The following is a 14,894-nucleotide window of genomic DNA, read 5'->3' on the forward strand; positions in this document are numbered from 1 at the left end:
TAAATTTAACTTAGGAAAAACTTAGAGAACTGATGAATGTAAAAGATATGTCTAGTATGCAATGCTGAAGAAATAATATCATAATAATGATGATGGTGGTGATTGTTGTTGTTTGTTGTTGTTTTTTTATTTGCCATTGCTGCATCTCATATTACTTTTCATAAAATTTAAGAAAAATAAAATCCCTTTTCCTTTTTTTTTTGAAACTCAATAATTTCTATTAAAAAATTGCTGGAAAGATAAGCTGTAATAATTTGCTTTGAATGTTATTGAAATTCTTTACCTCCTTAAATAATTTTTATTTCACTAAATAGGCATCGAATATATTTTCAATAAATATTTTGAAGGGATATTGTTTACTACATAAATACATAAAATTATTCTTTGTTTTATTTTTGATTGATTGTGTTCTTTTTACAGGCCAATGATATTAACCTCTTTTATATTTCACATTTATGTATCTTTGAAGCAGTTTTAATGTATTTTATCGAAAATATAATTAAGTTAAATTACATGAAGTATTAATTACGACAGCTATCATATTCATTGTATTTAAAATTAGATTCATACATTTAAAAAAATTAATTTGAAGTAATTTTAATGCTTTATTTGATATATTAATATCCATATAATTAAATTAAAAGTCTAAACATATACCCAAGAAAATCAAATGACAACACAAGAGCAAAACATGATAGGCAGACATTGTATCAGAAACATTCAAATTTATTTTTAATATTTTTACAAGAAAAATACTTACCATTTAACATTTATCAGTGGTATGAAATTGTAGTGTCTGATTGGGAATTCTGACCTGAAAATTTTAAATGTTTCAAGATCTTTTATGACTGACTTGAATATTTTCATGCTATGAAGCCTCTCATATAATGACAGCTATCTGATATAACATAATCATTATTGTAGATGCTCTTTTCTACCAGTCAAAAATTTCTTGTAAAAGTCAGTTGTTGCTTTCTGGACAAGGTTTATTAATTTGGCCACATTGTTTTGTCTTATCTCTAAGAAAGTAAATATTCTTAAATTGATACTAAATAACATAAAAGAATATATTATAAAGAAAGAGGAGTAAAATATATGTGAAATTAAGTTTCAGCTTAAATATTTGTACTTGATAAGTGGGTGGTGTTAAAACTCAAACTAAAAATTTCTTAATTCTAAGTCAAGCTTCCCATCTCAGATTATGCAGATGATGAAATGTCAATTAAACAAATATATGTATGTGTGTATATATATATAAAACAATTGCCAAAACTTTGCCTTAAAGAAATATATACACTGAAATAGACACATCAACATTTGATGTCATGATACATACTCACACACACACAATTAGACTTGTATGCATACAAATATACACACTTGAGCTTACACTCATGCACAGGCACAAATTCACACACACATGCATGCATATATGCACAAACATGGAATAGCATATCATTGTCATGAGCCATTGCCAAATAATTAGTCTAAAATTATCACAAATTACAGGAAACTTAAAATATTTCATTAGTCTGTATATTACTTAGTTTGATTTGGTTTTCTTCATATATCATCATTATATGAAGAAAAACTAATTATATATATACATTTTTTTTTCATGTAAATAATATTGGTCTCATATACAACTAACTATGCTCAATTTTTATGAGCAAATTGTCTTTGGTATTGCTGGAAGTGGCTTAGCATAAGATGTAAAACTGTTTCTAGTTGGAAGATTCCAAGACTGTGGTGTTATGTTAGGATTAGTACTATTGACTCTAAAAGACTTCAGATCAATAACATCGTTACTGGTGGTGTTCTGACCAGGACTGTGTTGGTAAGAACATTTAGTTGTACTGTTAGTAAACATTGGTTTATTAAGTGTCTTCTGTGAAGATTTATCATCCATGATCTTGGGCTGGTCTGGGTTGCAAGATTTAAGAGCTGAGAAGTAAAAGAAAAATGAAAAAAAAACACAATCTCAAAAGAACCTCTTTTTTTTTTACTGTCTTTCAATACAATTTCTTTCTCAAGGTAGCAATGCTGTATTTACTGACTATTTTAAAGTATAGATCAAAGCTTAATGTCAGATTTGGAAATAAATGTATCCTTTTGTACCATACAAGTTATGTTGCTGTTGACTTACAGTTCTCAAAATTTGTGAAGATACAGCTGTCTGATTAAGAAGCTCACTTTCCTACCCTCTGGGTTTAGGTTCAGTCTCACTACAGGGCACCTTGGTCAAGTGTGTTCTACTGCAGACCTTGACTGACCAATGTTTTATGAGTGAATTTGGAGGACTGAAGCAGTGCCAAAGCCTGCCAAAGTCTGTTGTGTGTGTGTGTGTGTGTGTGTGTGTATTTGTGTGTGTGTGTGTGTGTATTTGTGTGTGTGTGTGTGTGTGTGTGTGTTTGTGTGTGTGTGTATGTGAGCATTGTCCACCATCACCACCACCCCTTGACAAACTGGAGTTGGCTTGTTTAACTCCTCGTAACTTAGTGATTTAACAAAAGAGACTGGCAGAATAACTACCTGGCCTTAAAAAATAGGTTCATGGGTTGAATTGTTTTTACTAAAACTCTCTAAGGTAATGCCCCAGCATGACTGCATTCCAATGACTGAAGCAAGTAAAAGATAAATGATAAAAGATTGGTATAATGAACAAACATAAGTGTACAAAATATTTTAAATATAGTTTAGTTGTCATCATGAAGACACATGATCTAATGGTTAGAATGTTAGACTCATGATCATTGGGTTGTGGGTTCAATTGTTGGACTAGGCAGCATGTTTTCCTTGAGCAAACACTGAACTGAAAATGATACCAGTTGCACCTGAGAGTTAACCTGGTAGTATCCCATTCACAGGTGAATAGTCTTTAGCTCTTAACCTTAGAAATCCTAATAAATTCCAGCCTCATGAGCTAGTAGGCTTCAAGTAGCCTTTTTAGACTCAAATGTCTTAGATTATAGAGAGAAATATTTAACTTTGCTTTTCTCTTCACTCTTTTACTTGTTTCAGTCATTTGACTGTGGCCATGCTGGAGCACCGCCTTTAGTCAAGCAAATTAACCCCATCTTATCGGTCTCTTTTGCCAAACCACTAAGTTACGGGGATATAAACACATCAGCATCGGTTGTCAAGCGATGTTGGGGGAACAAACACAGACACACAAACATATACACACACATGCATATATATATATACATATATACGACAGGCTTCTTTCAGTTTCCGTCTACCAAATCCACTCACAAGGCTTTGGTTGGCCTGAGGCTATAGTAGAAGACACTTGCCCAAGGTGCCACGCAGTGGGAATGAACCCGGAACCATGTGGTTGGTAAGCAAGCTACTTACCACACAGTCACTCCTGCGTCTTTTCACTGTTAAGTTCTGTTAAAATTTATGTGAAGTTATATTTAAATTTGCAAATTCTGAAATAAATATCTTAGTTAAGGATAGATTTTCATTGATTATAGTATTTCAACCCTTATAAAAAACACATATATATCATAATGGAATAAAGTTACCAAAATACAAATGTAAGATACATTTAAGCATCCAAAACTTGCTTGTAAGATAAGGAAGATACAACATGTAGATGTACAAATTGAAATTGAACACATTAAAAAAATAATCAAGTCAGGTGCTAGTTGATTGCTCAACAAGCACTTATTTGATTGATATCAAAAGGATGAAAGGCAAAGTCAACGTCAGTGGAATTTAAACTGAAATATAGTGTGAAAAGAAATACTGCTAAGCATTTTGTCTGGTAGAGCAACGATTCCTCCACAGCACCACCACCTTATTAATAATAATAATAATAATGATAATGATAATAATAATGATAATAGTAATAATAATGATAATAATAATAATAATGATAATAATAATAATAATGATGATAATAATAATAATAATAATGATGATGATGGTAATAATGATGATGATGATGATGATGATGATGGTAATAATGATGATGATGATGATGATGATGGTAATAATGATGATGATGATGATGATGATGATGGTAATAATAATGATGATAATGATGGTAATAATAATAATAATAATAATAATAATAATAATAATAATAATAAGGATAATAATAAATGCCCTGATGCAGTACCAGACAGTGTCTCTCATCCCTTCTGATTTTAAATGATTGGAAGTCTTTTTGTGTACATTGTTTTGTCTTTGTATAAAGGATGGACTACAGCAAATATTCTACTCAATACTACAGATTTGCTTGTTAGTTGTTTGACCATAACCAGTTGAGCATATGCCTTAGTGGCTGATGCTATGTGCATCTCTGACCACGAGCAGAAGTAGTGGGGGAGCATCATAGCCATGTGTTGAGAGGAATTCTTTTGGGTTTGGATAATTCATCTCTGGAAACATGGGTGTTTTGTTCATCATCCTTAAACAACCCTTATTCAGGAACCTTTGAGCAGGATGGGCTACCCAACCTGAAGAAAATTCCAGCAGGGCCCTACCTGCAAGGTCATGTGCTGTTTATCTTGTTATAAGATCACTATGTTGCGCACATATGGTTGTGATGCATGTGCCTAGTGTACCCATAAAAGACTGGTAGTCATGATGGGTATACTGGGCTTCGTATATTTTATCCCAGTGTCACTTTGATGGCATGCACTGCTCTCTCACTCAATAATAGTGATAATAATAATAATAGTTTCAAATTTTGGCACAGGGGCAGTAGTTTTTGAGGTGGGGTGGGGGTGTTTGTTGATTACATTGACCCAAGAACTCAGCTGGTATTCATTTCATCAATCCTGAAATAATGAAAGGCAAAGTTAACCTTGGCAGAATTTAAACCCAGAATACAGAGCCAGAAGAAATGCTGCTAAGCATTTTGTCTTGCATGGTAACAATTCTGTTACCTCACCACTTTAATAATAATAATGATAATAATAATAATAATAATAATGGTTTCAATTTTTGGCACAAAATTTTTAGTGGGGGGAATAAGTTGAAAATATAGCAACCCTAGGGCTCAACTGGTATTTTATCAACCCCGAAAGGATGAAAGGCAAAATTGACCTTAGTGGAGTTGGAAGTCAGAACATAAAAATGGGTGAAATGCTGCTAAACGTTTTGCCTGGATGATGATGATTTCTTTTAGATAATAGTAATTATGAATGTGGATTCAGATGTTTGGCCAACTGAATACTTGCTCACCAAATTAGCATGTAAGTGATTGAGCATTCCAGTAAATATGTGTGTTATCGATGTAATCCTCAAGGAGAATCAGCATGACAAAGTGTGTGAGACAAGGTTGTATCTGTCTTTGAATTATGGGTACAATCCATCAAATGGGCTTCTGTATAGTTTCCATCTACTCTATTTTACTGAAAAGGCTTCAGTTGACAAGAGGTAGTGGTAAAATTCATTTGCCACATACTGTAATTGATCCTGAGATCTCATGGTTGTATTCAGAATGTGACAGTAAATGGACTAACTATAAATGGACATTAAATGAACTAACTATATAATTCTAAATAATTCTTAGTCACCTTCAAAAAGAAGTAATGCATATAAATTATGATCGATAAATAAACGCTATTAATATAAAAAAGAATTATATAAACCTGACATTTTGTGAATGAATTTCCTAGTTAGATTTTACAAATAATAGTAGAAATTTGATTTGTAGTCTTCTCAGAAAATATGCTAGATTTGGTGTGAGTATTTCACCTTTGGGGTTTCTTCATTTTATATTCTGGTTTCAAGATAAAACCTGTGTTTGTTCTGTTTCCTCTATGCATTTTAAATGTTTTCTGAAGTTCTAGCATAGTTGCAAATTTTTCTATTCACTGAATCAGCTTTAGTACTATGCCGGTAAGCTATGCTTTCAGCTACAAACATTAAAAAAATAATTTATGTAATTAAAAGCAAACACCCCTTTAATTTCTTTTTTCATTACATATGTTGGTCTTAAAGCAAGTGTTTTATTTCCTCTAATAATGATAATCATCTAAGTAATTCTAAATATGGTAAAATCGAATTGCTGTGAAGTTCAACATATTTAGAAATTAACAAGTCCTCTTGGGTTTCATAGATCATTAAAGTAATTTCATTGTGTATATTTCTTTGCCTGATCCTTTTAGTCTTACAGAGATTAATTTAATTTTGCTTTTAATTAAACTCATTTCTCCAATCACACAATAAATCATCTTTCTTTTATTTACTAAAGTTATTTTAGTCCAAGCAAGAAGGTAAAGGAAGCAGTAACATCTTGCTCAATTATTAGTTGTTGGACTAAAAGTTATTCTCCAGTAAATATATCTTACACCAATTGCACTGATTTCACAATTGTATGAAGGTAGAGGAGATTTATAGACACATTACTCCCATTTATTGTTGCTTCATGTAGGGTAGGTTTTACTGCCCTCTTCTCTCATGCTGCGCACCAGGCCATACTGGAGACTCTGTTTTGGAAACTTAAGCACCTATTAGGGAATGAAGACCACACAACTACATTGATAGCGAAATGAAAATAGAGATTACTGGCATAATAAGGTGAAACCAGGGATGAATTAGCAGTATTATAGGCTCCCAGGTATAGCAATGCTCAAGGACCCCTATATGCACCACCACAGTATACATACACTAACATTAGGTCACTTGATCTGTGAGACCTATAGACAACAGTCCAGTGTGCCCATACATCAACCTTTTAACATTTAAACTGACCACTTCGAATATTCTGCCTATTTAATGTTCATACTTGCCAGATACAACCTCTCACACTTACCCTACAATGTCATTCTAAAAATAAACAATCATCTCAACGAAATCTTGAAGCCATGAGATAATGTTCAATTAATTCAAAATAATGTGAATAAATAAATATTACATTTGACAATAATCTAAATGGTAAAGGATTAAGATAGAAGCGGGTGAAATACATTTTGGTTGTGGCTCCTTAAAGAAGATGAGGTCATTATGATAAACAAAAGTGCTATAATACTGGTTAAGTGCTAACCTTAATTGTTATTCAGAAGTTAATTCTGAGGAGAACAGCAGTCTATTCTAATAGAGTTTTACCTCTCATCTATTTAGCACTTGTGAAACAAGATAAAAGCACATCCTCCAAACCCCAGATTTCAGAAAAGTTAGCTCAAATTTACATCAGCAATTAATAAAAATGACACGTTGTCCATACCTGCTAAAGTTTCATAATGTACTGTATTTTCTTCATTCCAGCCAGTCCCATTTTCAGCATTTGAGAGTGTTGGTATTTCATTAAAGTGGTCATGAACCATCAACATATGTTCTTCTTCTTTATTCACACCAGATGTCACTGTTGCTTCCTAAAGACTCATGGTCATACAAAGTAAAAATTAGACAAGAATTAACTAATATGATATAGTAATTAGTAAAGTTATGAAGCAATATATCAAGGAAAATAAGCTTGTTTATATTTTAATATCATCATTTTGTTTTTTAATTATAAAATATTAAGATTTATTCTGGAAAAAAAAATGTAAAATAAAGTATTTTGTAATTACATGAATATTTTCATAAAATAAAGTTTCTGTTTAAGTTTTCTTCACAGAATTTTTCAAACCACATAGTCTGATCATTCCAGTTATTACAACATGCATGTCATTAATTTTGAAAGAGTACATTTATGATGTTGTATGACGTATAAAATATACAGAACATTAGTGGCAGTGGGAGTAGGTAGTAAATATGCAAATAAACAAGTAAATAAATATATCAATGCAATTAAATAACTTGAAAATTAACTTTTGTAAACAACTAATTAGAACTTATCATCCTTCTCATGTACACATGGCTGTGCCATGCTGTTTTCAAGACTTGTATGTGTGTCTGTTTACCATTCCTTTTATCCTCTTTCTAAAAACTCATCTTTATTAATGTTCTGCCTTATGGGACCAGCTTTGTGCATCTGATTTCTCTATTGTGTTGTTTAGTTCTGTGAAGCATTTTCCTTTTACTTATTACTCTTCTGTCTATCTCTTCCTCTTGCTCTTGTTCTTTCTCACTTATCACATGCACACGCACAACACACACACAACACACACACACACATGCACATACACATGCTTGCTCACACGTATATGCAAATAAATTCATGTAAGATTTTCTTGCACATTTCAAGGTATTCCCCAAGGTCCTTCTTTAAACATGAGTATTTTAGTTACAGCCATCATCAGAATGTCTTCTCACAGGGCATACATAATCCTATTTTTCTGTCAAACAACAATTATTGTAATTATTTTATTGTTTATACATTTTTAGTTTACTTCCATTTTTTTTTTTTATAAATTTTATTTTGTTATATATCTTTAGATCTATCTACATTTCAAAGTGTTCTAGCTAACCTTGGTCTAGTGTTTACTCAACTAGCCCCTTGTTAAATGAAGAAGATAGATGTTCAATTCTGTTCTGTTCAGCTATTCTATATGCATAATATTCTTGTACTACGATCATGTACAAAAAAAAAAAAAAATGAAAAATAAAAATAAATAGAAGTATTGCCATTAAATTTCATGTAGTAAATTACATTCTTGAACACATGATTGAAGAATTGTTTGCTATTTGTATTCCTGTATATCTTTCATAGACTAACACACAAACTGCAGAACAGCTGAACATTTGGTTTCTATAAAAACAGAGAATTGGAGTGGGCTTTCATGGAAATTATTTTTTAAATTAAAAAACAAAAAGTGAAATAAAATACATAAACTACTAAATATCATTATTCTATGTAACCACAGATATCTTAGCATGAATGACGAGGAAGTATATGATGTATACTCTTATTTCTTTCTAGAGAATACATGCAGAGAGAGAATAAAAGAAAGATTAAACAAAATATCTTTGGAGATTTCTGGAAGTCAATATATTACTAACTTGAAAATTAAAAAAAAAAACTATTAATGTTTGAAAGAAAAGCAGAGATGACTCTTCTGGTTTACTGTAACTATATAACTATCACATTGATACTTAAGACTGAAATGCACGTTGTAAAAGATATGTTAGATTTATGTTCACTACTCAGCAAAATTTCTTGAAATATTTTATTGTTTGTGCTTTATTCAATATTTTTTTTTTTAGTCCAGTGACAATGGTATGTCTTAAAATTCTAAAGGAAGCAATCAAAAGACTATAAGGAGCTGTAAAGTCTGCAAGAAATAACAATCAAATCACTCCCAGATTACTCCCACCATAATCAGGATTGATGCATTGGATAATGTCATCTTAAATATACTGAAAGTATGACCAGATGGTCATAACTGGAACATTGATTATATGTCACCTTGATCAGAATAGACCTAGTAAATTGATTACAAGGATCTGGCATTGTTATATATGGTCGTTGAGTTTGCTTTGTTATCATCTAGTCTCAATTTTTATTTCACTGAGACATAGAAGACACCTTAGGCAAGTGTCTTTTATGTAGCCTTGGGCTGATTGATGTCTTGTGAGTGGAACTGATAGACTGTAAATATAAGCATGTCAAATTTATGTACATGTGCATATGTCTGTTTGTATGTATGGATCTGTGTACGTTTTTGTGCATATGTATGTGTATGTGTGAGTATGTATGTATGTATGTATGATGTATGTGTGCATGTTTTTCTCTGGGATTCTTAACAGAGGGCAAGCTTGTAACTAACAAAGTAACAAGACTTTTTGAGTTAAGAGATCCCCTGGTGTTTGGAAATAGGTGGTTGAGTTGGTATGTTGATTGAATTGTCAATGCAACCAAGTGTGTGCTTTTATTAATATAAAGAATCTCAGAGGGAGAAACTTTGGAATGTCACACAAATTTTTACTGTGCCACTAATAAATTGCATTTGAAGAATGAGTATCAGTTTCTTTTGCTCTTTCTTCAAAAAAAGCCTAGTATTCCTAGGTTTTTGTGGAAATCTGTAGATATATACCCCAATGCGCCTATGATGATTGATACAAAAGAAAATTTATGGTCAGGGTACAAGAGCTGTGAGTTCAACATTAGCTGACTATAAATGTTCTCTTTTTCTCCCCTGGATTTTGATGATACATTTATATTCCCTGGGCAGCTGACCCCTACAACAGTGCATCATTTTTGTTCCCTATCCCAAAGAACAGTTTCAGGTGTGCAGTGTTTACATCAGATTGCTTTTTTTTATTGGAGTATTCTATCAGTATTCCTTCTTTTTAAAGGTATAACTACATTCTGATTCTGACATGCCTTTAATGTGGCCGTCAATGCAATCCTTCCTACAGATAGCATTGTAAATAGTTTTTACAACTATGTCATGTCTCAAGTGTAGGTTGTATATTTAGAGCAGCTGCTGATGATGTGGGTAATATCCTCCACACTGGTATAGTATAGCAGACACTTTGTATCACAATGTTAAGATTTGGTAGTATCTTTGTTACTCTTGTTTATTAGGTATTTAGTAGCTATCCCCTGTTCCTGGATAGCAAAGGCATATCCTTCAAGGTAGGATATAATGTATCTATTGCAAGTTGAGGAGAGGCTACTCTTCCTGTCAATGATGTTATCCTCTAGCTCACTGGATATGTTCCAATACATTACTTTTAGCTGGTATGATGCATGTGTCTCCTCTATGCCTCTGTTTAGGTAGGCTAGTCCAGCCTCCCTTACTCTGAAGATGTTCTTCCTTTCACTTTTGAGCATGAATATAATGTACTCATTTCTTTTTTTACTGTTCAGCAGATGTTGTCTGTGTGATACAATGTGACATTCAAACTTTATTTGTATATATATATATATATATATATATATATATATATATATATATATATATATGTATATATGCATGCATATATGCATATGTATATATGCATACATGTATGTTTGCATGTACATATGTATTATTGTGTGTAAATATATGTATGTGTGTGTGTGTGTTAAAGTGTGTTTGCTGCATGTATGTGTGCATATTAGTTTAGATTCCATCTCCTTGCATGAAAAATGTTAAGCAAAAAGAGAAAAAAAAACAGAAATGAAAATGATGATTTGTTGACATTCCTTGTTAAGAAACCATTCCATAGCTGTGACCTTTTGAAGACATGTAGAATCAGAAAAAATCCATTACTTGAAAAAGAGATAAGAGTAAGCAATGTGAAGAGCATCCAACTGTAAAACAATGCCTCAATACATATTCATCTAACCCATGCTAGCATGGAAGATAGGCATAAAATAAATTCTTTTATTCTTTTACTTGCTGCAGTCAGATGACTGCAGCCGTGCTGGAGCACCGCCTTTAGTCGAGCAAATTGGCCCCAGGACTTATTCTTTGTAAGCCTAGTACTTATTCTATTGGTCTCTTTTGCTGAGCCACCAAGTAACAGGATGCAGATACACCAGCAGTGGTTGTCAAGCGATGGTGGGGGTAACAAACATATAAACACACATACACACATATATATATGTATATACGACAGGCTTCTTTCAGTTTCTGTCTACCAAATCTACTCACAAGGCTTTGGTGGGCCTGAGACTATAGTAGAAGACGCTTGACCAAGGTGCCATGCAGTGGGACTGAACCTGGAACCATGTAGTTGGTAAGCAAGCTACTTACCATACAGCCATTCCTGTGCCTATGAAATTTATAAGCTGCTTAACACTGGTCAGTGAGCAAACGGTAGTTTTTATTGAAATACAAAGACATTTCAGAGAATTGATTGTATGATGTGCCTTAGAAATAATTTAGACATTATCAGAAGTTTTATTTACATCTTAATTCATATGTTAAATTTTCCAAAGTTTTAAGTCTTAATTCATGTTTGGTAATCCTTCTATGCCTCACATTCCTGTTATTTCATTCATCTTTATTCATACTTAATTTCATTTTATATCATAACTAATTACATGTTTTCAATGGGTTATTTACTTGTTCATAGTGTGTCTGAAAACCATGAGTGACCGACAAGAGAATGCTTGAAAATCAGCACAGAACAAAATCACAAAGGACTTCCTTCAGAAAGCACCAGTCTGTTTTAGTTTTGTCACCTGTGTTTACATGTTTTATAAACATATGTACAAAATATGCACATAGATATTTACAATATATATGGTTGTGTCCTTAAGAGGCTTACTTCCCAAGTCCCTGATTCTGCCTTCAGTCTCTCTATGCAGTACTAACCCTATTGTCCCAAGTCAAGAGTAGAAGAGGCTTGCCTTCTAAGTGAATGTGGTTGATGGAAACTGCACAAAGTCTGTTGCATGTGTTTGTGTGTGTGTGTGTGTGTGTGTGTGTGTGTGTGTGTGTGTGTAGATTATCTTATAAAATGTGTATGGAAAACTTGCCATGCATGCATGCATGCACACACGCACACACACACACACACACACACACATATAGATAGATAGATAGATCTATAGACATGTATTCCTGAGAGTGTTTATATTCTGAAGTTGCATGACATGTTGTGAGTGGCCAGCGTTGTTAAAAAATGCATTAATAATATGGATACATCAAACTTGTTTTAGCATGGAACAAAATGGATGTAAAAATGAATATATATGTGTTTACACACACACACACACACATATATATATATACATACACACATGCACATATATAGATATATTTTTATATAGATACACACACACATATATATATACATGTATGCATGATATGTATTCAACAGATAATATTTTGTACATACATACATACATACATACATACATACATACACATACATACATGCATACATACATACACATACATACATACATACATACATATATATATATGTATATATTTATATAGTCTTCTATTCTGTTATTTGTTTCAGTCATTTGACTGCAGCCATGCTGGAGCATCGCCTTTAGTCAAGCAAATTGACTCCAGGACTTATTCTTTGTAAGCCTATTACTTATTCTATCAGTCTCTTTTGCTGAAATGCCAAGTTGCATTGACGTAAACAAACCAACATTGGTTGTCAAACGATGATGGGTGAACAAACACAGACACACAAACATATACACACATATATGTATACACACACACACACACACACACACACACACACACACATGATGGGCTTCTTTCAGTTTCCGTCTGCCAAATCCACTCACAAGGCTCTGGTCAGCCCGAGGCTATAGCAGAAGACACTTGCTCAAGGTGCTGATATAATGCAATGTGATTGAATCTTGAAGCATATAGTTGGTGAGCAAACATTTTAACCAAACAGCCAAGCTTAAGCCATTTTTGTACTACTGTGTTTATGATTTATATCACCTTTCCATACATTGAGTAGATCTTTGATTCACTGGTGATACAAATATCCCCAATCTCTCTCACTATTTAACAAATTATTTTGAGAAATATATAAAAGTTAAATCTCTCTACCAGGAGAATGATATATAATAAAATACTTCTCAATGCAAACAGGACAGGATATATCTTATTTCAACCATTCTCCGAGACAAATTCTTTATTGCTTCATGTTGAAAATTTATGGAAGAAAGCTCCACATAATTATATTCAATATCTTAGAAATGGACCTGAACTGCAATACATATGTCTCTTATTTGTTATCAAATAGCATTGAAGTATAAAAGATTTTTTTTTCTGTCTCTTGAAACTCAAGCATTATGTGACAGAGTATACTAGCCTCTGTAAATTATGCATTATGATTCACATATTTCACAATTCAACATATAGGATATATATTTAAATGTGTGTGTGTGTGTGTATAAGGAGAGAGATGCCTGTATATACGTACATATATATATATAAACACACGCACACATGTGTACAAATATACACACACTCATACACATATTTATATACACATATACAGTGAGAGAGATAGGCATATATATATATATGTATGTATACACACACACACATACACACACATATGTTGAGGTACATGGTTTAGTAGTTAGGGTGTTCTACTTGTAATCTTAAGATTGCGGATTAGATTCCTGGTCAGGCAATGTGTTGTGTTCTTGAACAAAACACTTCAATTCAATTTGCTCCAAACTACTCAGCCAGCAAAAATGAGTTATGCTGTTACAAACAGGCATATTATCAGAGGAAGAATATATGCACCATAGAATCCAGTGAATCAGCCTTATGAGCTTATTGCTTAGGCAGGACCTTTGAGATATATACAATTACAAATACATGTATCTTTATATCTAGTAGTCATGTGGTTAAGAAGTTTGCTTCTCGAACACATGACTTTGGTTCCTTGGCTGATTTCTACTGTAGTTCTGTACTGCCCAATGCCTTGTGAGAGATTTTGGTTGATGGAAAGTGAATAAAGTCAGTCATATTTTTGTATGTATATGCATGTGCATCTGTGTGTCTGTGTGAATATTTACAATCTGTGCTGAAGCACAGCTACCAACACTGTTTACATCAAATAGGACAAGTGTTCCCTGTTGTAGCTAGATGGGGACATTTATTGACATTTCCTGTCAACAAATCCTTCTTTATCTCTGCACTTTCAAATTCCTTTAGAATGAAAAATCCTTTGCAAAAGCTGGTGAGTATTGGTAACAAAAAGGGTATACAGGTGTAAAAATCCTATCACAATCTATGCTGACGTGGAAAAATGGCCATTAAATGAAAGAATGAATAAATATGTGTGTGAATCTGTTTGTCTATGTGTGTTTGTGCATATGTGTATGTGTATATACACACACTCATATATATTTATAACAGACAGTTAAATATTAGGCCTCAAGAAATGCTTTGTTTCATTAACAGTCATATTTATGTATTTTCCTCTCTTATGTATGTATGTATACACACAAACACATATATATACATATACATGTATGTATATATATATATACATGTGTTTCAGTCATTTGACTGCAGCCATGCTGGAGCACTGCCTTTATAGTCGAGCAAATCAACCCCAGG

At 32.7% G+C, this 14,894-nt stretch overlaps 1 protein-coding gene across 5 annotated transcripts in view; it reads right to left on the reverse strand.

Moving 5' to 3' along the window:
- Positions 1–697: 697 nt before the first annotated feature.
- The window catches only part of LOC106874475 (protocadherin gamma-B6), a 142,813-nt gene continuing 128,616 nt past the window's right edge, over positions 698–14,894 (reverse strand). The window contains exons 3-4 of one of the 5 annotated variants that reach the window (XM_052973070.1): positions 7,187–7,334; positions 698–1,944 (exon numbers count right to left, since the gene is read on the reverse strand). In XM_052973070.1, coding sequence (XP_052829030.1) covers positions 1,664–1,944; positions 7,187–7,334 — 429 coding nt within the window. In that variant the 3' untranslated portion in view covers positions 698–1,663. Of the gene's footprint in view, positions 1,945–7,186; positions 7,342–14,894 lie in introns of those variants that run through there. The other 4 variants (XR_008265531.1, XR_008265533.1, XM_052973071.1 and 1 more) reach the window with 4 other exon arrangements.

The sequence above is a fragment of the Octopus bimaculoides genome, chromosome 14 (assembly GCF_001194135.2).
Source record: "Octopus bimaculoides isolate UCB-OBI-ISO-001 chromosome 14, ASM119413v2, whole genome shotgun sequence".
In the NCBI taxonomy this organism is placed as follows: domain Eukaryota; kingdom Metazoa; phylum Mollusca; class Cephalopoda; order Octopoda; family Octopodidae; genus Octopus; species Octopus bimaculoides.